The sequence below is a fragment of the Narcine bancroftii genome, chromosome 7 (genome assembly GCF_036971445.1).
Source record: "Narcine bancroftii isolate sNarBan1 chromosome 7, sNarBan1.hap1, whole genome shotgun sequence".
NCBI classification, from domain to species: domain Eukaryota; kingdom Metazoa; phylum Chordata; class Chondrichthyes; order Torpediniformes; family Narcinidae; genus Narcine; species Narcine bancroftii.
In genome coordinates this window covers 210,636,243-210,662,834 of record NC_091475.1, presented here as the reverse complement: position 1 = coordinate 210,662,834, position 26,592 = coordinate 210,636,243, and the positions used below count along the sequence as shown (strand labels likewise).

The following is a 26,592-nucleotide window of genomic DNA, read 5'->3' as shown; positions in this document are numbered from 1 at the left end:
TCTGACTTTTGTATTGTCCTTGGTCCCAGTGTATTCAGTCTGTCTTGATTAGACCCTTACAACCTTCTTGTTTGTTTGTTTACAATTGAATTGTATTGTCTTTAACTGCCCCAGGGCCCTGAACCTTATATTTGCCTAATTTTCCTTTGTGACTAAGTTGATGACCCCTCTCCTCATCCCAGGTGCTCTTGTGCTAGAACATGCCCCCTTGCCTGACGGCGCCTGAGGCCCTGAATCAAGGCCCCCCTTCCTCAGTTCAGGGCAGTCGACCAGCATGGACATGCCTCCAGTCCGTTTTTAATAAAAGCCTGTCAGTTTTTCGACATCTTCTAGTCTTTGTATTGCTGGGGCATCAGCTTTGTCATCCTAGTCCTTCCTTCTCAAGTGGTTCCCAATTAGTGACGGAGAATCAATATTGGGAATGCCAATTGTCAGAGTACACACATGACATCCTGTACAACCTTGAGAATCTTTTCCTACAGGTGAGGCAGAATTATCACTTATTGTCAGTGCAAACAAACTGTACTCAAGATACTGTTATGAGCCCAGAGGACCCCAAAACCCAGCATCAATAGATATTAACCAATATAAATGGTTACATAAACAAAAGTTACTTTTAATTATCTTTAAATATGAAAGCAGAATCAAACTTTAACTTATCACTATTGACTTAACTAACCCAACTTATCCCCCTTCTAATTCTAAGTGCACGTGTGTGTAATGTGTGTGTAAGTTCAGAAAAGTTCTTTGATTCACAGCCCAATCTCACTTCTCATTCCTCCAAGTTCACTGGTTGCAGGCAATTCTTAGACTGTGCACAGAATTTAACATGTATAAAGTTCACCAGGCTTTGGTGCTTGGAAGGTAAATGGTTACCACTCAGGAAGGTTCTTGTCCGTTTTCAGAGAGAGATTTGTTGTCCTCTGGACAACCACAACTGATTCCTTGTAACCAGCCACATCAGTGTTTTGCCGACAAAACTTACCCCCTCTGGTTTTTCCAGAAGTTCCTTTTTATTTTTCTTATATCAAGTGAAACATTAGACAGCCAGTCGTCTCCTCTTGCATGAACCACAAGGGCTTTGACTAGGCTGAACTAAGCTGTCACAACCCGTCTTCCAAATGGGGGTTTCCACAAGCTTGCCAGCTTGTCCTGTTTCAGTCCCAGCTGCTGCTTACTGTGGAACTGCAGATCTCTCTCTCTCTGAGAGAAAGCCTGTTTGACTCTCTCTGCTTGAAAAACCACATGACCCTCTTAGAACAGCAAGTTCCACTCCAGATAGCCTGCGACTCTGACTAGTTCTTTCATCTATTGCCTTTTTATAAACAAGTATCCATTAGTGAAGTCCCTTGATAGCTTTTGCAAAGGCTTTTGGAGCCAGCCTGTCTAGCATGAGCAGAGCTCCAGTATTTTAATAATGAAATAATTTTAAATAATATCTATTTTGAAGTTTTTGTATGTGACCTAAACGAAAAAAATCTGCCCCAATTTATCTCCCAAAAATATATCTATAATCTGTCACAATACATAGACAAGAGAGAAGTGTAAACAAAAAAAGAAATTTACTGTGCAATACAGAAGAAAAAATAAATAAAATTATGTTCAAAATGAGTCCCTGATTGAGTTTGTCGTTGAGGAGTCTGATGGCGGAGGGGGAGCAGCTCTTCTTGAACCTGGTGGTGGGAGTCTTGGGCCCTGACACCTCTTTTGCTTGATTGCTGCTCCTCTCCGATGGCAGTGTTCCCCATAGTTCCCTAATGTTCTCGATGGTGGGGAGGGTTTTTCCTGTGATGTCCTAGGCTGTGTCCACTACCTTTAGAAGGGCTTTATGCTCAGGGGTACTGGTGTCCCCGTACGAGCCGTGATGCAGCCGGTCAGCACAGTTTCCCCCACACCTCTGTAGAAATTTGCCAGGGTTTCTGGTGTCATACCAAACCTCCACAAACTCCTGAGGAAGTAGAGGCACTGACGTGCTTTCTTCACAATGCCATTGGTGTGTTGGGTCTAGGAAAGATCCTCTGAGATGGTGACTCCCAGGAATTTAAATTTGCTCATCCTCTCCACTTCTGATCCCCCAATGGTCATTGGATCGTCCACCTCTGGCTTTCCTTTCCTGAAGTCAACAATCAACTCCTTAGATTTGGTGACATTGAGTGAGAGGTTGTTGTTGGTGCACCATTCAGCCAAGTTTTCAATCTCCCTCCTGTACACTGACTCATCCCCTTCCTTTATCCAACCCACTACCGTGGTATCGTCAGCAAATTTGTAGATGCTGTTATTGTAGTACCGAGCCACGCGGTCGTAGGTGTAAAGTGAGTAGAGCAGGGGGCTAAGAACACAGCCCTGTGGTGCTCCGGTACTGATGGGGATTGTGGGGGAGAAGTTCTTACCAATCCTCACTGATTGTGGCCTGGAGGTGAGGAAATCCAGGATCCAATTACACAGTGGGGTGTTAACTCCTAGGTCTTGGAGTTTGCTGATCAGTTTTGAGGGGATGATGGTGTTAAATCCCAAACTGTAGTCAATAAAGAGCATCCTGATATATGGATCTTTACTGTCCAGATGTTCCAGGGCTTTGTGTAGAGTCAGTGAGATGGCATCCGCCGTAGACCTGTTGCCATGATGCCATGATAGGCGAACTGGAATGTATTCATGTCACCACTCAGACAGGAGCTGATCTGCTTTATCACCAGCCTTTCAAAACACTTCTTCACTGTTGTGCGAGTACCACTTGTCGATGGTCATTTAGGCAAGTTACCAGACTCTTCTTGTGCTCAGGTTTGACCCTTTGAACCAGGTGGGTACCATGCCCTGCCAGAGTGAGAGGTTGAAGATGTCCATGGCTCCATTGGCAAGTTGGTCAGCACAGGTTTCCAGTACTCGGCCAGGTACTCCATCGGGATCAGATGTTTTCCTCGGAGTCAGTCTCCTGAAGGCAATCTGCTCATCATCCTCAGATACGGACAGTAGATGATCAACAAGGAAAGTGGGGATGGCGCAGTGAGCATTACAACAACCTACCAATGTGTACAGCACATGAGGTGGAGGAGATGAACATGGGCTGTACTGTTACAACGTGAGCAATTGGGACCAAGGTTCGAATCCCGCACCATCTGTAAGGAGTTTGTATGCTCTCCTCATGTCTGTATGGGCTTCCCCTGGGGGCTCTGATTTCCTCCCACCGTTTGAAACTTGGTGTAATTGGGTGGCACGGGTTTGTGGGCTGGAAGGGCCTGTTACCTGTTACGAGCCCAGAGGACCCCAAAACCCAGCAGCATTAGAAATTTACCAAGACAAATGGTTACTTAAACAAAAGTTGCTTTTAATTATCTTTAAACATGAAAATAGAATCACACTTTCACTATTGACTTATCTATCCTAACTTAACCCCTTTCTAATTCTAAGCTCACGTGCGTGTAATGTGTGTGTAAGTTCAGAAAAGTTCTTTGATTCACAGTCCAATCTCACCTCATTCCTCCAAGTTCACTGGTTGCAGGCTATTCTTAGAGTGTGCACAGAATTTAACATTTATAAAGTTCATTGGGCTTTGGTGCTCGAAAGGTAAATGGTTACCACTCAGGAAGGTTCTTATTGGTTTTCAGAGAGAGAGATTTGTTGTTCCAGGACACCCACAACTGATGTACTTCCATCAGCCACTTCAGCGTCTTGCTGACGAAACTTGCCCCCTCAGGGTTCTCCAGATGATCACCTCTTTCTTTCAGGTCACCACAGAGTTCCTTTTTGTTTCCCTTATTTCAAGTGAAACATCAGACAGCCGGTCCTCTCCTCTTGAAACAAAAGGGCTTTGACCAGGCTGAACTAAGCATTCACAACACGTCTAGCATGAGCAGAGCTCCAGTATTTTAAATAAGATCTATTTTGAAGTGTTTGTATGTGACGTACACTAAAAAAATCCTGCCCCAATTTGTCTCCCAAAAACTTATCTACATTCTGTCACATTCCGTGCTCTATCTGTCATTCCTAATGATTGCCAAAGGACTGGAAATGCTGAGGTCAACACCCCCTTGTCCACCATCCCTGCAGCTCACTTCCTCAGAACCAAGTGAGTGTTGCAACAGGAAGGCTGTCTGACTGTGGGGAAGTACTGATAGAGTGGGTGGGCTTCCTCCCTGCTGGCGTGAGGTCCCGGTTGGAAGATGAATATGTCACAGCTGGAAGGTTCTTGTTCCAATATAGCCCGCTAATAAACCTTCTCTGAAGTCTGCAGCAGTCGGGGATCAACAGGAAAGCCTGCAGAGGTCTGGGCTGAATGCAAAGCACAAATGTGCTGGAGAAGGTCAGCGGGTCACACAGCATCCACAGGAAAGTAAAAGAGGGACCAACATTTCGGGCTTGGGCCTGCTCCTAAACGAGATTAATCAGTGTTCTTTCCTAAGATGATTAACTACATCTCCAAAGGTTGCCCCAACGGCCTAGTTTGCTAGACTTCCTTTTCTCATCACGGCCAACGCCAGCATTTATTGCCCATCCTACACTGGTAGGTAGTGGGGGTTAAAGCCTTTCTGTCCTTCTGGTGAAGGAGCTCCCCCCTCCCCCTGTGCTGGTGGGGAAGTAGGTCCCAGGGGTTGAGACCCCAGTGATGGTGAATAACGGGTGATATATTTCCAGGCCGGGATGTTGTGTGACCAGGAGGGGAATCTGTAGGCGGTGGTGTTCCAGTGCACCCACTGGCCTTATCCATCTCGGAGGGGTGGGTCCTTCTCAGGAGGGGGGGGAGATTGGGAGGGGCTGACAGAGGGGCCGGTGGGAGGCAGGGTAGTTACTGCACTGGGTTTTGTATGTTGCTCTCACTGCAGTCACTGTGTGGGAGTGTGTAGGGTTGGAGGGAGGGAGAGTGTAGGGTTGGAGGGAGGGAGTGTGTAGGGTTGGAGGGAGGGAGTGTGTAGGATTGGAGGGAGGGAGAGTGTAGGGTTGGAGGGAGGGAGAGTGTAGGGTTGGAGGGAGGGAGTATATTCGGGGTGGAGGGAGGGTGTAGGGGCGGAGGGAGAGAGTTTGTAAGGATGGAGAGATGGAGTGTGTAGGGATGGAGGGAGGGAGTGTGTAGGAGCAGAGGGAGAGGGTATGCAGGATCGAACAGAGGGAGTGTGTAGGGGTGGAGGGAGGGAGGGTGTAGGGGTGGAGGGAGGGCGAGTGTAGGGGCGGAGGGAGGGTGAGTGTAGGGGCAGAGGGAGAGCGAGTGTAGGGGCAGTGGGAGGGCAAGTGTAGGGGTGAAGGGAGGACAAGTGTAGGGGCGGAGGGAGGGAGTGTGTAGGGGTGGAGTGAGGGAGGGTCTAGGGGTGGAGGGAGGGTGAGTGTAGGGGCGGAGGGAGGGTGAGTGTAGGGGCAGAGGGAGGGAGTGTGTAGGGGTAGAGGGAGGGAGTGTGTAGGGGTGGAGGGAGGGAGGGTGTAGGGGCAGAGGGAGGGCGAGTGTAGGGGCGGAGGGAGGGAGTGTGTAGGGGTGGAGTGAGGGAGGGTCTAGGGGTGGAGGGAGGGTGAGTGTAGGGGCGGAGGGAGGGTGAGTGTAGGGGCAGAGGGAGGGAGTGTGTAGGGGTGGAGGGAGGGAGTGTTTAGGGGTGGAGGGAGGGAGGGTGTAGGGGCAGAGGGAGGGCGAGTGTAGGGGTGGAGGGAGGGAGTGTGTAGGGGTGGAGGGAGGGAGGGTGTAGGGGCAGAGGGAGGGCGAGTGTAGGGGTGGAGGGAGGGAGGGTGTAGGGGCAGAGGGAGGGCGAGTGTAGGGGCAGAGGGAGGGAGTGTGTAGGGGTGAGTGAGGGAGGGTATAGGGGTGGAGGGAGGGCGAGTGTAGGGGCGGAGGGAGGGTGAGTGTAGGGGTGGAGGGAGGGTGAGTGTAGGGGCAGAGGGAGGGCATGTAGGGGCAGAGGGAGGGCAAGTGTAGGGGTGGAGGGTGGGCATGTAGGGGCAGAGAGAGGGAGTGTGTAGGGGTGGAGGGAGGGAGGGTGTAGGGGCAGAGGGAGGGCGAGTGTAAGGGTGAAGGGAGGACAAGTGTAGGGGCAGAGGGAGGGAGTGTGTAGGGGTGGAGGGAGGGAGTGTGTAGGGGCGGTGGGAGGGCAAGTATGCTGATGCAGATGACAAATGCTGGAGGAACTCGGCAGGTCTCGCAGCGTCCATCAGAGGTCAAGATATTTTGAGCCTGAGGTTTGCCCTCCAGCACGCTCTCATTTTCTCTCCTTTCCTCCAAAAAACCCCCCTCCCCTAGTCAATTCTCAGCTTTCCTCTCCTGACCTCCCATCAATATCCAATTAACACCTTTTGTCTGTTGGCCTCTACTCCTCCCCTGCCCATTCATCCCTTGCCAGCTGTTTGCTCATACCTTGAAGAAGGCTTCAAGCCCGAAACTTCGGTTATATATGAATCATCAATCCCCGGATTCAAGATGGCAGAGCGGGTGCCAGAGGCTCTCTGAATGATGGTTGCTGCAGGAACTTGCAAGCTGGTGCCATGCCCAACTTCTAATTTGATGGCATTTGGTTTTGGATCCCAGTGAGTCATGTGCTGCAAGTGGGAAGTACTGAACAGGAGCCACTCTGAGCTAATGCTGCGGAGTTGCTGAGAACCCACCTGCTGAAGGACTGAGTTTCAGGCACGGTCGAGAGGAGGAGGTCGAGCCACTTTGTGTCGTTGTGGCCTTGCAGCTTTTCAGACTCTTCCAGTCAACGTTGGTGGGGGGGGGGGGGGGGGGGAGAGGTCTACTGCCAGAGATTGAGAGGAGAGGGTGGAGCGGCAGAGTCGGAGGTGGTGACTGGAGCTGCCGAGCCGTGGCAGGTTCAGAGGTCTAGAGATGCATTGAGTTGGGCCTAATCATGGCGTGTTTGGAGTTCGAGAAGATACATTGCCCTGGACCTCATCGCAGCGCGTTCGGAGATCTAGAAGATGTATTGCCCTGGCCTCATCGCATTGTGTCCAGGGTTCTAGAAGATGCATTGCCCTGGGCTTCATCGCGGCACATTCGGAGTTCTCAAAGATGCATTGTCCTGGGCCTCATCGCGGCGCGTTCAGAGTTCTAAAAGAATGATTGACCTGAGCTTCATCACGGTGTGTCCAGAATTCTAGAAGATGCGTTGACCTAGGCTGGTCGGTGTCGGAGTTGTTGGAAGCTCTGTGAACTATGACTGTACAGCTGCCCATTTCCCCTATTGCTGGTGGACTTTGTCCTGGAGAGGTTGGTGACCTGACCTGTGATGGCTGCGCATCTAGCAGCCCACAGCAGCCTCTCGGGATCGGAGAACGTCCACCTAAACAGGTGACATTTTCAGCATCTTTTTATATTTATTGTATGCAGTGCTGTTTTTGTCAAGCAGCTTTTGTAAAATCACTGTGGTCTCAGGAACATGTATCATTTTCACTCTGTGGCACTGCTGTGCAGTGTGGGGTTCAAGTGACAATAAACACTGCCTGACCTGCTCTGGGCACCGCAAGACCTGCTGAGTTCCCCCTGCATTTCTGCATTTATACTAGTCAAAATTTTCATTCCGTTGAGCTTGTGGTTAATGCTGACTCCAAATCTATTGACGGTGATGAAATTAACATCAAGACGAGTTTTTGGAATCCGTTTTAGACTAGAATTAGGCCATTCAGCCCATCGAGTCAAATCATGGCTGATGTATTTTTCCTCTCCTTTGACACCCTTACAATCAAGGACCTATCAATCTCCACTTTAAATCTACCTCCGCAAACGTCTGAGGCAACAAATTCCACAGATTCTCTGCCGTCTGGCTGAAGAAATTTCTCATCTCTGTTCCAAACGGACGTCCTTTTATTCTGAGGCAGTACCCTTGTGGTGTACAGGCACGGCAGTTCACGCAGTGCCCCAAGGCGACCCTCTACTGATTCACCTGGCTGTTGTAGCCTGGTGCTAAGCAGGTACTTGGAGTAGAGTACGTTCGTTGGGGGCTGGTAGACAGTTTCCAGGATGGCCATCCCCGGTTCGTACCTGGTGCAGTCATAGGTCGTATGGAATGCGAACAGTACTACGAGTTTCTTCTGGTCTGAGTTGATGACCTTAGCCGGAGTGGGGACGATTGCCCCGATCACATGCTTAGTTTCTGGGCATTGGTGGTCAATATCTAGCTTCTCTATGCTGAGCAACTTCTCCATGGTTCTTTACAATTAAGCTAATTAAATTGTGGTACGCTGCAGTGCGAACAAACAGGCACAAATAATGGAAGGCTTTAATTAGCTTATGTGCATACCAAGTTCTGAATCCCTTCTGGCTCCGTGCTCTGCCCCTGCCCAGGGGAATGGCGAGAGCCTTTATGTGGGGCCGGTGACTGGCAGGGAGTAGGTGGAGCCAGTCTCCCAGGTTACCTCCTTGCAGGTACAGTGGGTCACCCCCTGCAGAAGGCAGGTAGGAATTGCAGACAGGCACGGGCAGTCACCCAGAGAGTCCGGTGGTTGCATCACCATAGCCCTCTGGTTCTAGACTCCCCCAGGCAAGCTTCGATGAGATCCCCCTCGGTCCTTCTAAACTCTACAGTCTAATGCTCTTCAGACATTAACCCTCTCATCCCCAGGATTGTTCTTGTAATCACACACTGTCTAAGGACTTTGTACGTTTTCTCTGTGTCTGTTTGGGTTTTTCTTGGGGGGAGGGGGGGACTTCGGTTTCCTCCCACTGGTCAAAATGTACCAGGATGGGGTGTAGGTTAACGGTGTAAATTGGCCAGCATGGACTTGTGGATGCCTAAATATTTTTTTAAAAGTAAATTTAAACCTCCTCTGGATCTTCTTCAATGCCAACATATTCTTCCTTTGATATGGAGCCAAAAACTGCTCATAATACTTTAAATGTGGTCTCTGTAAAGCCTGGGCATTGTATATCTTGACCTTTATTGGTCGTGTGGGTCGTTATTGGCCTTGTGCTGTGCAGATCTTGGCTGCTTCACTGAGTCGAGAATGGAGTTGAACGTGGTCAGATCGTTAATGAACCTTACCCCTGCTAACGGACAAAGCACACACGGTTGTTTAGCACAGAATGCTGGCCCTGAGGATCTCTTGTGACCGGATAAATCTACCTCTGTAAGGTTTTGCTGCGACCTCTTTGTCTGTTCACCGTGTTGCAGTGGACACCAAACAAGAGTGTCACTGAAGAAGTTTATGTGTCAATCGCCTCTTCGTCAACTGAGTCACCATTTTCAGGGAACCAAGTCTCTGCACCCCAATATCTCTTTCTTCGACAATGCTCTCCAGTGTTCCGTAAAAACAAATACTGGAGAAGGTGCCCAAATTATAGGAAGGATATCAATAAGGTAGAGAGGGTGCAGACATTGACTCAAATGTTGCCTGGATTGCAGTATCTGGAATATGGAGAAAGACTGAGTAGACGGGGTTTTTTTCATTGGAGCGTAGAAGGTTGAGGGGGGATTTGATAGAGGTCTTTAAAATTATGAGGGGGATAGATAATGTGAATAGGCTCTTCCCCTTGAGGGGAGGGGATATTGGAATGAGGGTTGTGCTTTTTACTTCAGCAATGGTGTCTGCAGACTTTCACATCACTGACAACCCTCTAAAAAGGCAAATAAATTACCCGGGTTGCAGTACCCAGTGAGCCGTTCACACTGGACCATGAATTACCTGGTTCATGTGGATATCTCGACTAAGGGGCAGGAGGGTGGAGGTGAGGCCAACCTCCAGTCGTGACACCCCCATTCATATTGCAGTCTACCAGGTACCAAGTTAACCTGGCAGGCTCTGACACAACCCCCCACCAAGGGTCAGAGCTCAGTTGGGACCTTTTATACTGCCAGTAAGTTGCCCAGTTCAACCCACTTTATTTGGCAGTGTGAAAGCGGTTTTTAATAACCATATAACAATTCCAGCACAGAAACAGGCCATCTCAGCCCCCCTAGTCCACACTGAACCAAGTCCACTCCTCTAGTCCCACCTACCTGCACCCTGCCCATAACCCTCCATTCCCTTCCCATCCATACACCTATCCAATTTTTCCTTAAGTGACAAAATGGACACTGCCGCCACTACTTCTCCCAGAAGCTCATTCCACACTCCCATCATCTCTCTGAGTGAAGAAGTTCCCCCTCATGTTACTTCTAAACTTTTGGCCCTTAACTCATGACCTCTTGCTTCAATCTCTCCTACCCTCAAGGGAAAGAGCCGATCCACATCAACCTTATCTATCCCCCTCATAATCTTAATACCTCTGTCAAATCCCCCCTCTCCTCTACTCCACCATTTACCCTGCAAACCTTGCTCTGATTTGCCTGATCTCTGGAATAATTTTTTGACATTATTTCAAATCCTGCACCACACTGACCAACAAAGAGAATTCATATAGCACCTTTAGCAAGGAAAAAAATGTTGAAGAAAGCTTTTCTATGGCACAGTCTATGATCCTATACCCACTCATACAAAGGGACCCCGTTTCAAGAGATGCTTTCAAACACACACTGTTCCATCCAGGAGATATTTATTTCATTGGTTTACAGATGTCATTGTGTACATAATGCCAAATAGAAGTTGTTATTTCCCCTTTCAGTTTATGCCGTGATTTTGAAATGTTCCGGGGGCATAGATAAATTGGGTGTAAATTGAGCAGCATGGAATCCTGAGCTGAAATGGCCTGTTACCGTGGAAAATGCTGAAATTTAAATAAAGAAAGATTGTTGTCAAATTATTTAAATTGCATTTAACTAGCGTTTGCCTTTCTGCTAGCCACTCCTCCCTTTGGCCTCTGGTTCCCTCAGTGCCCCACCAGGCCCACAGTTTCACCATGGTGTAAGTCCCACTCTCCCTGACCCCTCCCAGTGCACAGGCTGTACCTCCCTGCCTCAGGCAAGGTCGCACTGTCGCAGAGGTCACACCACCACCGCGGGTTTGCCCCCGCCCCCCAGATTGGCAGACAGAGGACAGCAAGGCTAGTGCGACGCTACTGCAGCGCCAGCAACCCAGGTTCGAATCTGCCGCCGCCTGCAAGGCGTTTGTACGTGCTCCCCATCTGGGCGCTCCGGTTAATTGGGGTATTGGGCGGCACAGGCTCGTGGGCCGGAAGGGGCCTGCTATTGTGCTGTGAGTCTAAATTTAACAAATACAGAACACAGAACTGTCAGGAACAGGGCCTTCGGCATGCGATATCTATGTTGTCCAAGACACCAGAGTTCAGCTGGCACGTGATCCATATCCCTCCATCCCCTTCAAATATTTTCTATCAGAAACCCTCCTGAACAGGATCGCCATATCTGCTTCACCCATTACCCCCAGCAGCCCATTTCAGGCACCCACCACTCTCTGTGAAACACTTGCCCCGCACACCGCCCTTCAACCCACCCCCGTCACCTCAAACACAAGTCCTCTAGCGTGGGACGGTTTCGCCCTGGGGAGCGAGATTCGGGCTGTCTGCCTTGTCAGTGCTGGTAATGTTGTTATAAATCCTTCGTTCCTTTGAATTAGACTTGCAGGAGGAGCGGTGATCTAATAAGAAGGTAAGAGGGGTTTGGAAAGGTAAAGAATGCATTGTTGTGTCTAGGGTGGGATAGAGAAAGCTGACTTCGTGGTGTGCTGGAAGAAACGAGTGAGTGTATTCTTTATTTGTTTGTTACCTGTTATAAATCAGTGCAGCTACAGACTCATTGTATTATATCAGCCCCGTAGGTACCTCCTCCCTCCGCAGTGTAACCCTCCTTCAGTACTGCCCCACTCAGTTAGTGAGAAATCTTTTTAATTTTAGACATGCAGCGAGTTAATAGGCCCTTCCGGCCCACGAGCCCGTGCCACCCAATTAACCCACACCCTCATTATGTTTCGAATGGTGGGAGGAAACCAGAACCCCCACCCCTCCCGGGGGATAACCCACGTGGACAGGGGGAGGATGTACAAACCCCATGGGATTCTAACCCTGCTCCTGATTGCTGGCGTGGCGCTAACCGCCACGCTCACTGTGCCGTTCCCCCAAGCGTTGGCCCAAAGTTTCTGTGAGCAAGTCACCATGAGGGTCTCGCAACCGTTGAGCCAGAGTGAACATCAGGGCAGTCGGCACTGCTTGTCTCTCAGCTCCCAAGCCCTTTCCTCTTCCCTGCAGACCTGTGGCTCAGGTGCAATCCCTGTTCCCATCTCCAATCTTCACACCTCCCTTTCCATAACCAAATAGTTGACAGCAGCTTTACTGAATTAATCGAGATAAGTACAGGGGTTTTTGACTTCATCTTGAATTTCTTTACTGGGAAACCATTAGCTGGCAAGGAAAATGCCTGACTGGAGGCCTAACAACTTATCTCTGAATGTGCCATGGCCGCTCCGAGGAGCCAAATCCAACCCTCCTTGGGGAAGGACAATCAGAGGAGCACTGCAGTCTGCCGCCTGACCTGAATGTACGTCGCTGCAAGTGGCTGGTTAGGGGTGGGGCCGATGACGCCGCCAGCCCGCAACCCATCTCCCCACTCACCCTTCTTCCTCCATGACCCCTTCGAGGCAGGGGTGGCGGGCGGGAGCCGTCATGGCAGTGGGAGACCGGCGGGAACCATCAGGGGGCAGCTGGTGCGGGCTGTGACAGCCTCACCAGGCCGCTTCAGCCTTCGGGGCCGCTCTCTGCGGCTCAAAACGCGGCAAGGCAATGGCCGTCTTCCCTACCCGCAATTTCTCCATGCCGCTGGCACTGTTCTGGGAAACATAGAGCGGTTCCAGCTGCGTGGGGGATTATGGGTAGGGAAGACGGCCATTGCTCTGCCGCATATTTATGGCGGGTGGCCCCGCGGCACTAGTCGTCCCGCCTCCATCAGCTCCAGAGAGCACTTCGAGGCGCTTGTAACCAGCCTCGAGGTGGAGGCCTGGCATGAAAGGGCCTACTGTTAACAAGACGATAGAACAGCGGCAGCGACCTGGGTTCTAATCCAGTGCTGTCTGTCAGGTGTTCGCACTTTCACCCCACACCTGTGTGGGTTTTCCTTGCGGGGGGGGGGGGGCGCTCCGGTTTCCTCCCAACCTCCCACATGTAGGTTAATTGGGGTATTTGGGTGGTGCAGAGTCGTGGGCCGAAAGAGTCTGTTACTGTGCTGTATTGTCTAAATTTAAACATTTAGCATTTTTAAACCAAAAAATAAACATTTTATATTTAAATTGTAAAAAGGCACTTAACTCCAGATTCTCAGACTAAATGAAAATTCATTTTTCACATTTAAACTCCTTTTCAAAACATAAAACTCAAAATTAAACATTAACAAATGTTTCATCTCTCCCAGCTGAAGGATAAATGTGCAAAAATATATCTCGAAGTACAAGAGTTCATTAAAGTTCAAAAGATTGATGAATGTTATAATCGACGCTGTCTAAAGTTCACTTCATTCTATATACAAAGGAGTCCAGTTCTGCAATTCCACCATAATGTTTTGGCTTGAGATACTGGCCAGGCTCCAAGACGGAAGGGAGACGCTAACCCTTACATGCCTGCCCTGTGTTTGGTGTGCAGAGACAATGGGTGCAGGTTGGGGCACTGGGGCCCTCTCCCCTCCTCTGTGTCTTACCGTACGGTATCTGTCCTTGAATCCCATCGCTCCACTATGGTCAGTTCCGGGGACCCGAGCTCCAGAAATCCCTCCCCAAACCTTGTCCCCGTCCCTCCTCTTTTTAACTTCTGCCCTAACACCTCCTCGAAAAGTTCAGCATCCCTTAATGCTCGTTAATACTCCTGTGAAATGGCAAAGGTGCCGACTTAAATACTCTTCACCCATCCGAGGGCTCAGTTATTGTGGGTATTGTGGGATGAAGTTGTGCATTTCTATAGCACCTCCCACAGCTTTTGGTTATCACAGCCAATAAAATGCAGCAGCTAACAGGTGATAATCTAGACTAATGACATTGGTCGGTATATATTGAAACCATGCAGTCCCTCTGCACTTCAGACAGTGAGGTGCCTCCTGTCAACTGACCATCGGGCAGGGAGGTGCTCCCTCACCATTGCCCTCATGGTCCAGCTGTACAAGGCGTTGGTGAGACCACGCTGGGAGCACTGTGCGAGTTCGGGTGGCCCAGCTATAGGAAGGACATAAATAAGCTGGAGGGGGTGCAGAGGAGATCCACCAGGGTGTTGACAGGTCTGGAGACATGGCGTTACAGGGAGGGACCTCCACAACAGCTTGTGGTGATACAATCACAACACTGGGCCACGTGCCCACCAGACAGCTGCAGGGGGCAACCTCTGTGCCTGCAGGAAGACCACCAGGGAGGCTGACCCCACCTGGCCAGCTGTAAATCAGCCAACCTGAATATAAACTTGAGCCGGCCCATCCGGGCCAGTCACGCATGGGAACCTCGAGATACTACTGGTGTATAACAGTTTAAGTGGACTATAGCCTGCGTTTTGCGTCTGCTTGCTGCACCAAATTCCACCCTCCTGCTGAAGAAATTCCTCCGCATCTCTGTTCTAAGACGCCCTTCAATCCTAATGTTGTGACCTCTTATCCTAGACTCCCTCACCGTGGGAAACAACCTTTCAATGAGATATTCCTCCCCCCCCCCACCATTCTCCTAAATTCCGAGTCTAAGGCAAGAGCTGTCAAACCCTCCTCATACGATAACCTTTTCATTCCCGGAATCATCCTTGTGAACCTCCTCTGAACCCTCTCCAAAGTCAGCTCATCCTTTCTTAAATGAGGAGTCCAAAACTGCTCACAATCCTCCACGTGAGGTCTCACCAGGGCCTCATAAAGCCTCAACATCACGTCCCTGCTTTTAGATTCAATTCCTCTTGAAATGAACGCCAGCATCACATTTGCCTTTTTCACCACTGACTCAACCTGCAAGTTTACCTTCAGACTGTCCTGCACGAGGACTCCCAGGCCTCTTTGCATCAGGGGATTTTCAGTTTTGCCCCATTTAAGAAATAGACTTTCCGTTCATCTTTTCTACCAAAGTGCATGACTGTTCACCGTCCGACATTTTATTTCATTTGCATGGAGTGTCGTAGACTGAGAGTGGCTTTACAGAGGTTTATAAAATCACGAGGGGCGTAGATAAATTGAATGCTCACAGTCTGTTCCTCAGACCTCTTTCACACAGAGGTGGGCTGGGGGGGGGGGGGGGGGGAGGTGGGAGTCCACACCTGGAACGAGCTGCCAGAGAAGTGCTGTAGAAGTGGGGACAATTACGACGTTCAATCAACATTCAGACAAATGTATGGACGGGGAGATAAACCCAATGCAGGGAAACGGGACCAGCTCAGAATGCTAATTGGGCCAGCATGGATGAGTTGGGCTGAAGGGCCTGTACCGTGCAGTCGGACTCAACTACATCTCCTGCAGAACGTGGGGAGGATGTCTTTAGTGAGTCCAGAGGGATGTAAAGGTGTTACTGATTATTGGTTTTATGAATGGAACCATGGATTCTTTTTCTTTGGCTTGGCTTCGCGGACGAAGATTTATGGAGGGGGTAAAAAGTCCACGTCAGCTGCAGGCTCGTTTGTGGCTGACAAGTCCGATGCGGGACAGGCAGACACGGTTGCAGGGGAAAATTGGTGGGTTGGGGTTGGGTGTTGGGTTTTTCCTCCTTTGCCTTTTGTCAGTGAGGTGGGCTCTGCGGTCTTCTTCAAAGGAGGTTGCTGCCCGCCAAACTGTGAGGCGCCAAGATGCACGGTTGGAGGCGAGATCAGCCCACTGGCGGTGGTCAATGGGGCAGGCACCAAGAGATTTCTTTAGGCAGTCCTTGTACCTTTTCTTTGGTGCACCTCTGTCACGGTGGCCAGTGGAGAGCTCGCCATATAACACGATCTTGGGAAGGCGATGGTCCTCCATTCTGGAGACGTGACCCATGGATACATCACAGAAAAAGGCCCATAAAGTCTGTACTGAACTGTTATTCTGCTTCGCCCCATTGACATGCATCTGGACTATACTTGCCCACACTCTCACCACTCTCTGAATGAAGAAGATCCCCCTAATGTTCCCCCTGAACTTCTCCCTTTTCCCATCTTGTCTTACCCAATCTCAGTGGCAGAAGCCGACTTCCATTTAATCTCTCTGTACCCCTCATAATTTTGTGCACCTCGATCAAATCCCCCCTCATATTCCGACACTCCAGGGAATAAATTCCTCACCTATTTGACTTTTCCCTGAGGTAAAACCACAGAAGGGCTGGAGAAACTACCTTACAGCACCCCCCCCCACCTCCATGTTTTTACTACAATCTCACCGACTGCAGACTTTCATGCTTCATTCAACCTTTGCCCGTAACTCAGCTCCTCAAGTCCCAGCAACGTCTTTGTCAATTTTCTCTGTGCTCTTTCAATCTTTCCTGAATGGTTTACATTTGGGATCTTTTCTTCCTCCAAACGGGGTTAATAGCCCCATCTCTTGCCTCAGAGACTGAAGTTTTTTAAAAAAAAATTAAATGCCACCAGGTCAACGTCCGGACTTGGTTGGGGAATAGGGAGGGGAAGGAGCCCCCCCACCACCCCCGGCCAGCACTCGGCACAGTTTGCGTAGCAATTAGCACGATGTTGTTACAGCGCCAGTGACCAGGTCTAAAAACTTGCACTGTCAGAAGTCTGTATGTTCTCCCCGTGTCTGCGTGGGTTTCCCCCCCGGGGGGGGTCTCCGGTTTCCTCTCACCATTCAAAATGTACCGGGGGCGGGCTGTAGGACAATTGGGTATAATTGGGAGGCACGGGCTCATGGGCCAGAAGGAATGTTAGCGTGCTCTATGTGTAAATCTAAAAGATCGTCCTCTCACCTCCTGGGAGATTGGCTTCATGGAGAAATTTCTTTCTGTCTCTCTCTCTTTCTCTTGCTCTCCCCCTCTCTATCTCTCTCTCCGGTGTAGAATGAATAACATTACACAGACTATTACATAATGGGCAAGGGTGTCAGGAATAGTGAAACATACACAAGAGCAGTGTGGGATCGATGGACATTCATGACCTCGTTTTCCACCCTTCTGCTGCTTTGGCAGTCTATGTACAGGTTATACATTCGACACTCCTGCACTTGTCAAACCTTCACCCGAGGGCTGGGTTTGGTCTCAGATCGATCCATCAGAATCTCCCTCTCCACAGTCTGCTTGGGGAGCGGCATTGACTCAGCCGTGACCTTCTCCTGTCTCGGTAAGGCCTTCCGGAGGAAGTAATAGGTCATCAGGAAGAGGAGGAAGGCAGCACACTGGAACAACATCTGGAGCCCGATGTACCTGCGTGACAAGAGAGAACAGTCGGTCATGCATCCGGCCAGAACACCGCACCACCTTGGTTGACTGGACAGAAGATATAGCACAAGGTTCAAGCACAAGATGTAGACATCGATATTAGTGATCTGGATGTTAATGTGGTAAACAGGATCAGCAAGTTTGCAGATGGCACTAAGATTGGAGGCGTTGTGGACAGCAAAGAAGGTTTTCGAAGCTTGCAGAGGGATCTGGACCAGCTGGAAAAATAGGCTGAGAAATGGCAGATGGAGTTAATGCAGACAAGTGTGAGGGGTTGCAGTTTGGAAGGACAAACCAAAAAAGGACATACATGGTGAATGGTCGGGCACTGAGGGGAGGGGCGCGGTAGAACAGAGGGACCTGGGAATACAGATACATAGTTCCCTGAAAGTGGAATCACAGGTTGTAAAGAGAACTTTTGACATTTTGGGCTTCAGAAATCAAAATTTTATGTACAGGAGTTGGGATGTCATGGTAAAATTGTATAAGACATTGGTGCGGTTTTGGTCACTGAACTACAGGAAAGATATCAATAAGATAGAAAGAGTGCAGAGAAAATTTACTAGGATGTTGCCCGGACTTCAGGAACAGGTTAGGACTTTATTCCCTGGAGCGAAGAAGAATGAGGGGAGATTTGATAGAGGTATTTAAAATGATGAGGGGGACAGACAGAGTAGTTTTTTCCACTGAGGGTAGATGAGATAGACACCAAAATGCTAGAGGAACACAGCCGGTCTTTTCAGGATCTATAGGAGATAGATGCATTGCCAACGTTTTGAGCCTGAGAGGAAGGGCTCAGGCCTGAAATGTCGGTAATATATCCTTGTCTCCAGAACAGAATTAAGTTGGTAGAGGATTGTTATGAAGCTGGGTATTTTATTTTGTTTCAAAGAATGAAGAAGAAATATGAAATTTCTCCAAACACCCTGTTCACTTATTATCAAGTTAGAGCCTTAGTGTTGGATAATTTTGGGTGTACGTTACGGTTGCCGAGACGGTCTAAAGTTGAAAGTTTACTTACCGAAGGCGGCAAGAGAGGATTTATATCTGAGATGAATGCTTTAATCACAGAACGCAAGGCCTGAGCCAGCAATCTATAAATCCAAATTAAAAGGGGAAAAAGATTTATCTATGACTATTTCTGAAGATGATTGGATGTCGATATGTGAGGACAGTGTGACTAAAATTGTAAATGAAAGGTATAGGTTGGTTCATTATAACTTTATTCATCAGTTATATTTAATTCCTGAAAAGTTAAGGAAATAAAAGTTTATTTCTTCTGATCTATGCTTTAGGTGCCATAAGCAAGTTGGCTCTTTCCTGCACTCTATTTGGTTATGTGAGATCTTTTTGGAATAGAATTAAGGAATTTTTAGAAGCTTTATTTAAATTTAAAATTTTGCTTATATGGGGTTATATTAAGAAATTGAGTTTAGAATTAAAACAAGATGAATCTCAAATTGGTTTTTTGAGATTGGCTTTAGCTGTGGCATTCCATTAGAGAAAAAAAATCATGTATAATTGACATAATAATTAAACTTTCTTTGTTAAAGTTTGGAGGCCGTATACAAGATATATGGGATTGAATTTGTAATAGATTTTTCCCCCACGGTCACTGGGGTTGCACTAAAACATGGCAATATTTGAAGGTTGTTATGGAAGTTGATCTCCTTTTCAATTCTCTTTCTTTCTTTTGGGATAGACTAGAGGGGGGTTGGGAGGGGTAGGTGGGGTTAGGGATTATATAGGACGAATATTATGTATTTACTTATATTTTGATTTACTTTGATTAATAAATAAAATTGGGAAAAAATATCCTTGTCTCCTATTTGTCTTTTACTATCACAGGCACCTGCAGACTTTTGTGTTTCTCTCGCATGTGAGATACGAGGACATGGGTTAAGGGTGAAAGGGGAAAGGTTGAGGGGGAACTTCTTCACACAAAGATTGGCACGAGTGTGGAACAAGTGCTGAATGCAGGGTCAATGTTAACAGTTAAGAAGAATTTGGACAGGTACATGGATGGGAAGGGTACGGACTGGGTGCAGGTCAGTGGGACGAGGGAAAAGAAAAATGGTTCGGTACAGACTACAAGGGCCAAAAGGGGCCTGTTTGTGTGCTGTAATGTTCTACGGTTCTAAAGACCTTGCCATCAAGGGTCAGGTGTGAAATGCCAGTTGTATATTTTTGCCTGCTGAATTCTTTTAGCATTTCTGTGTTTTTACTTCAACCACAGCATCTGCAGGCCTTTGTGATCCATGAGGTATTTGTACCTGACGCGGAAGAGACTGATGTTGTAGTATTGGCAAGCGGCCTTCGAGTTCCATTTCCTTTCCCATCGGATACATGTGCTGTCAATCGTACTTCCGTACAGGATTGGTCCGGGTAGCCAGGCTGGGGAAGAACACAGACGCATGAGGGTGGGGGGAGGGAGGAGCTGCAACTCACAACACATGCAGCTCACGAACAAAGCGAAGCAAATGAAAATGGCGGCACTTCTGCTGGTGCGATCCGGGGGGAGCAGGGAGTGGAGACCTAGCGCTGCTCCAAAGGGGTCCACCACCCAGTCCTAATGCTGGCAGCCCGTGCAGGCTTTCAATGGCCTGTTAGAGGAGCCGATGGTGTTTGTAAGAAATATCTTGCAACCGTGGGTGGGGGGTCCTCTGCCCAAGGTGGCGGCGCCTGTGCTCGGCAGCGGCCACCAGTGTTTGCAGACTCTGGGGGGGGAGCAGCAGATCAGCGCAGAGAATTGGAAACGTGAAGAACTCCCCACCACTGAGAAGTAGAGGAGAAAGACCCGGCAGGACGGGTGACTGTGACGGCGGATTGGCGGAGGGCTCAGCGGCTGAACCACCCATGCTGGAGACTGGCTCATGAGAACCAAGTATCTGAAGCAAGAGTCAAGAGGGCGCTGAGGGCAAGAAGGGCTCCCGAAGGGGCCTCGATCGCTGAGGGCTTCCTGATCGGAGTTTCGGACCTGGAGCTCGGGCAGCCGATGGATCGAACAGGAGACTGTGTGGCTGCAGGAGTCGCTGGAGGAGAATCCACGGACACTCAGGGACTCTCTTTTATTTTTCTTTCTTGTTAGGAGCACCAGGCAATGCCTTACAGAGACATTGTGAACAGTGAGGAAGATTTTCAAAGCTTGCAGAGGGATCTGGACCAGCTGGGAGACAGGGCCAGTAAATGGTTGATGGAGTTTAATGCAGATGAGTGTGAGATGTTGCATTTTGGAAGAGCAAATCTGGGAAGGACATACTCTGTAAATGGTCAGGCACTGAGGAGTGTGGAGGAGGAAAGAGACCCGGGGATACAGGTGCATTGTTCACTGAAGGTGGTGTCACATGTGGATAAGGTTGTAAAGAGAGCTTTTGGCATCTTTCCCTTTATAAATCAAAGTATTGAGTACAGGAGCTGGAATGTTATGGTAAAGTTGTACAAGACATTGGTGAGGCCAAATTTGGAGGATTGTGTGCAGTTTTGGGCAACGAACTACAGGAAGGATATCAATAAGATAGAAAGAGCGCAGAGAAGATTCACTAGGATGTTGCCCAGACTTCAGGAACTGAGTTACAGGGAACAGTTCAACAGGTCAGGGCTTTATTCCCTGCAGCGGAGAAGAATGAGGGGAGATTGTATACAAAATTTTGATGGGTGTAGACAGAGTAAATGGGCTTTTTCCCCACTTAGGTTAAGAGAGATAAAAATTAGAGGACATTGGTTCTGGGTGAAAGGGAAGAAATTTAGGGGGAACTTGTTCATGCAGAGAGTGGCAGGAATGGCTGAATGTATTGGAGGTTTGGGCCTGAAGCTCGGGTTTCCAATAGAACAGGGGTCTGTGCGGTTGTGGAGGCTGTGGGAATGCTATGCTGGAGGCAAATCCATGAATCCTTACGGCAAGCAAAAATATGAAGCAAATCAAGTATATTTCAATTTTAATGTATGATAATGTGATAATAAAAGGAACCCTTGAGTGTGGAATGAGCTGCCCGCTGAAGTGGTGAATGCAGACTTAATTTTAAACATTTAAGAAAAATTTGGACAGGCACATGGATGGGAGGGGTGTGGAGGGATATGGTCCGGTGCAGGGCAGTGGAACAAGGCAGAATAATAGTTTGGCACATACTAGAAGGGCTGAAGGGGCCTCTTTCTGTGCTGTAGAGTTCTACGGTTTTTTCACTGCTTGTGACAATAATGAAATCAACTCAATTCAATTTCCCACTGGACGCTGGCCTTTGGTTCACTGCACCACTCTCTATGCAAGTGTAATGCTCTGATAGCACAGCGGTTAGAGCACTGTTCTTGTAAACCAAGGATCACAAGTTCATCCCTCGCTGGGGCCTCATTTCTGTGAGGGGTGCTGGACAAAATGGTGACTCTCTGTCTGCCTTACAGTTGAAGAATTTCATGTATGTAACATTCTATTTGTACGTACCTAGAACACGGAACAACATGAACTGAATTCCTATAGCAAAGGACTTATCTTCAGATTTCACTGACCTGTGGATCAACAGATAAATGGATCGTCAATTTGTGGGTCATTTAAGTTCAAAGTTCAGATTTCCTGTCAGAGTATGTACACAATATCACATACAACCCTGAGATTCTTTTCCCTGCGGGCCAGGTAGAATTTCCACCTATTGGTGATGCAAAAAAACTGCATTCAAAGTACATTTTCAAAAAGGCAATACATTTGGCGTAGCGACTAGTCCAATGCCTTTACAGCGCCAGCGACTGGGACCAGGGTTCAAATCCCACACTGTCTAGAAGGAGTGTCTCCATGTGCCTGCGTGGTTTCTCCTGGGGGCTCCGGTTTCCTTCCACTGTATGAAACATACTGGGAGCGTAGGTTAATTGGGTGTAAATTGGGGGGCATAGCCAAAATGGCCTGTTACCGTATAGTATGTCTAAAATGAATGGGAAGGGAAGGTTGAGAATCACTGCTCTCGACCCAATTGTTACTGAAATATTTGGCTTGAGAAATCTGGTCATTGGCTCATTTCCTTTGGAGTTCTGAAACCATGCACAGAACGAGTCAATGAGGGACAATTCAAACAGGGGTTTTCAAACTTTTTCTTCCCACCCACATGCCACGTTAAGCAATCCCTTACTAATCACAGAGCCCCGACCCCAATGGCAGAGGGAATACTTAAAGTGGGATGTGAGTTCAGGGGGCAGTTTGAAAACCACTGATTTAGATAACACAATGAATGGCTTTGTGGCCAAGTTTGCAGACGATATCAAGGTAATGGGGGGAGGAGGGTGGGGGGAGAAGGTAGCGTTGAGGAATCACGGAGGCTGTAGAAAGACTTAGACAGGTGAGGAGAATGGGTAGAGAATTGGCAAATGAAATACAATGTCAGAAAGGGATTTTGGTTGAAATAAAATAAACGGACAGGTTATTTTATAAATGGGGAGAAAAATGAAAATCACCCGATGTCAAGGGACTTGGGAATCCTCGTGCAGGACGGCCTGAAGGTGAACTTGCAGGTTGAGTCGGTGGTGAAGAAGGCAAATGGAATGCTGGCGTTCATTTCAAGAGGAATAGAATATAAGAGCAGGGATGTGATGTTGAGGCTCTGGTGAGACCTCATGTGAGTATTGTGAACAGTTTTGGGCTCCTCGTTTAAAAAGAGATGTGCTGACGTTGGAGAGGGTTCAGAGGAGGTTCACAAGGATGATTCCGGGAATGAAAGGGTTATCATACGAGGAGCGTTTGACAGCTCTTGGCCTGGAATCGTTGGAATTTAGAAGAATTTTAGCTCAGGGAGGAGTTGCAAAGAAGACTTGATGGGCTGAATAGCCTACTTCTGTTCCTTTATCTTGTGAATGGGGGGGGGGGGGGATCTCATTGCAACATTTTGAATATTGAAAGGCACGGACAAGGTAGACATAGAAACATTGTTTCCCACGGCGGGAGAGCAGAGGGCAAGAGGCGTCCACTTAGAACCGAGATGCGGAGGAATTTCTTCAGCCAGAGGGTGGTAAATCTGTGGAATTTGTTGGGTACATTTAAGGCAGAGATTGATAGGTATTTATTAGCCAGGTTATGAGGAGAAGACTGGGCAGTGGGGGTAAGTAGGAAAATGGATCAGCTCATGATTGAGTTGTGGAGCAGACTCGATGGGCTGAATAGGCTATTTCTGCTCCTATGTCCTCCGCTCCTTCACACTGTTAGGATTCCTGGCATTAACCATGTACTCAAGTCCGACCTTCCAAATTGCATTACGGATTGAACTCCATCCATCTTCTCCGACAATTCCTGAGCGCGATCAATTCGGAACCCTGCGCACTCTTCCGGAGACCCGTTCAAAGAAAGAGAGGGGCGGGCGGTTGGAGCTTACCTGAGCACCAGCATGAAGGAGGGGGTCTGGCAAAGAGTGGCCACAAAGCCCGTCAGGGTCAGGAAGAACATGAACGGCAGGAGGAGATGATAGCATCCTGTACCACAGGTGCCAGGGAGCACCAGCTGATGGTCGGAAACACACCTGCAGTGGGTGTAGTTCTTTGGAGAGGAGAGGCAGAAAAAAACAAGTTTAAGTTCTCAGTGGATTTTAAAAGCATTCATTCCCTGGACTAGTGAATCTCTGAGGAGCCAGCGTTGACTGACCTCGACAGAAAGACTTGCACTTCTAGAGCACCTATCACCATCTTGGAATGTTATGCATTAATATTGAAGGAAAGTGGCATGAAGGTAATAGAACACCACTGCACTGAAAACAGGCCCTTTGGCCCATCTAGTTTGCAATGAATTATTATTCTGCCTCACTGACCTGCACCCAGTCCATTCCCCTCCCATCCACGTACCTGTCCAAATTCTTCTTAAATATTAACCCATATTCAGCTGGAAGCTCGTTCCACACCCCCCACCACTCTCTTTGTGTGAAGAAGTTCCCCCTAAACTCTTCCCCTTTCACCTTTGACCCATGTCCTCTGGTTTCTATCTCACCTCCCCTCAGTGGAAAAAGCCAATCTAGATTTACTCTGTCTACCCCCCTCATAATTTTAAATACATCGATCAAATCTCCCCTCATTCTTCGACACTCCAGGGAATAAAGTACTAACCTGTTGAACCTTTCCCTGTAACTCAGTTCCCGAGGTCCGGGCAACATCCTAGTAAATCTTCTCTGTCCTCTTTCTATCTTATTGATATCCTTCCTGTAGTCAGGTAACTACATATATGCTGTGATTGTAGTAAACACACAGAAATGCTGGAGAAACACAACCAGTCTCCCAGCATCTATAGGAGGTTACGATATATTCAAGACGTCTCAGGCTGAGACCTTCTTCAAGGTATTTTCAAACTTATAAGATTATTTAGATCCCGTTTTGTGGTTACTTTTTCCTTCATACAATATTGCAACATATATGTTCAACCAACCACTTCACAAGGGAGGAGTTAGATTACGAGTATTTTTACGTCATTGTCTTTCTCTATGTATCATAGGTTATTTGTAGCCTTATGTAATAGTAGATCTACATGGTTGGACACTTCTTACTTGTGTACAATTTACCTATAAAACTCAATAAAAATATTGGAAAGGAAGAAGAAATTGCAGGGGCCCTGACGGATATATTAAAAATGACCTTAGCCACAAGGGAGGTGGCGGAGGATTGGAGGGTAACTCATGTTGTCCCGTTGTTTAAAAAAGGCTCCAAAGAAAAACCAGATAATTATAGACCGGTGAGCCTTTTATCAGTAGTGGGTAAATTATTGGAAGGAGTTCTGAGAGACAGGATATGTAGGTATTTGGACAGTCATGGGCTGATTAAGGACAGTCAGCATGGACTTGTGCATGGTAAGTTATATTTAACGAATATTGCAGAGTTTTTCGAGGAGTTTCGAGAAGGTAGATGAAGGAAAGGCTGTCGATGTTGTCTACATGGATTTTTAAGAAAGCTTTTGACAAGGTCCCACATGGGAGGTTAGTTCAGAAGTTTATGACACTAGGTGTCCATGGAAGGGTTGTAAATTGGATTCGAAATTGGCTGTGTGGGAGAAAACAGAGAGTGGTAGTGGATGGATGCTTCTCAGACTGGAGGCCCGTGTTGGAACCATTGTTGTTTGTTGTCTATATCAATGATCTGGATGATAATGTGGAAAATTGGATTAGAAAGTTTGCAGATGTTTGTAGAATATCTGTATAAGATTAAAATAGTTTTAGATCCAACAGTATTTTTACTGGGCAGTTTGTAACCTCTGAAAGGCTTGGGATTAGATAAATTCCAGCTTGCTTTTGTATATTTAGCTTTATCCATAGCGAAAAAATGTATTGCTAGTACGTGGAAAGATACAAATATGATCGATATTAATAGATGGCATAATGAGATGGAATATTGTTTAATAATGGAAAAAATTACGTATGTTTCGCGTGATAATTATAAGTTTCTAATTAATAAGGGGCTGTTATACTTGGAATATTTACATTTCAATTTATATTGATTAGATTCTAATATGTATATTTAACTTTTTTAAAAATATTCTTTCTTTTTTTTAATGGCTGAAGAGTTGGCTGAAGTGGGGGCGGGTTTCTTTTCTTTTCTTTCTTTATATATATATATATATATATATATTTATATGGAGGCATTGTGGACAGTGAGGAGGATTTTCAAAGTTTGCACAGGGATCTTGACCAGCTGGGAAAATGGGCCATTAAATGGCAGATGGAGTTTAATGCAGACAAGTGTGAGGGGATGACTTTGGAAGGTGGGACATAGTCAGTAAATGATAGGGCATTGAGGAGTGCGGAGGAGCAGTATTGACTACAGTACTGACTATAGGAATTTAGATGTTATGTTGAAATTGTTTAAGACACTGAGGCCAAATTTGAAGGATTGTGTGCAGTTTTGGTCACCTAACTACAGGAAGGACATCAATAAGATAGTTCAAGTTTTTTATTTATATAGCACCATTTTTTCCAACTTGCATTGACCAACATGCTGTACAAACCAAGGACATAATCGAGATGTGCAACTATTTATAAGATAACAGATTAAGACATTATAAATAATGACAATTGCAGTGAATGGTGCAGCGGTGTCGGAGGTTAGGAATGTACGAAGGGTTAGGAGGTTAGGAACATACGAAGAGTTAGGAGGTTAGGAACATACAAAGGGTTAGGAGGTTAGGAACGTATGAAGGGTTAGGAGGTTAGGAACGGACGAAGGATTAGGAGGTTAGGAACGGACGAAGGGTTAGGAGGTTAGGAACGGACGAAGGGTTAGGAACGGACGAAGGGTTAGGAGGTTAGGAACGGATAAAGGGTTAGGAGGTTAGGAACGGACGAAGGGTTAGGAGGTTAGGAACGTATGAAGGGTTAGGAGGTTAGGAATGGATGAAGGGTTAGGAGGTTAGGAACGGACGAAGGGTTAGGAGGTTAGGAACGGACGAAGGGTTAGGAGGTTAGGAACGTACGAAGGGTTAGGAGGTTAGGAACGTAC

At 47.6% G+C, this 26,592-nt stretch overlaps 1 protein-coding gene across 6 annotated transcripts in view; it reads right to left on the bottom strand.

Annotated features, from left to right (window-relative positions):
* Window positions 1-10,418: 10,418 nt before the first annotated feature.
* The window catches only part of slco2b1 (solute carrier organic anion transporter family, member 2B1), a 105,214-nt gene continuing 89,040 nt past the window's right edge, over window positions 10,419-26,592 (bottom strand). For 3 of the 6 annotated variants that reach the window (XM_069892168.1, XM_069892170.1, XM_069892172.1), the window contains 6 exons: window positions 23,496-23,656; window positions 21,587-21,651; window positions 19,425-19,545; window positions 16,947-17,136; window positions 11,302-11,436; window positions 10,419-10,606 (listed from right to left, as the gene is read on the bottom strand). In XM_069892168.1, coding sequence (XP_069748269.1) covers window positions 10,592-10,606; window positions 11,302-11,436; window positions 16,947-17,136; window positions 19,425-19,545; window positions 21,587-21,651; window positions 23,496-23,656 — 687 coding nt within the window. In that variant the 3' untranslated portion in view covers window positions 10,419-10,591. Of the gene's footprint in view, window positions 10,607-11,301; window positions 11,437-16,836; window positions 17,137-19,424; window positions 19,546-21,586; window positions 21,652-23,495; window positions 23,657-26,592 lie in introns of those variants that run through there. The other 3 variants (XR_011342359.1, XM_069892169.1, XR_011342360.1) reach the window with 3 other exon arrangements.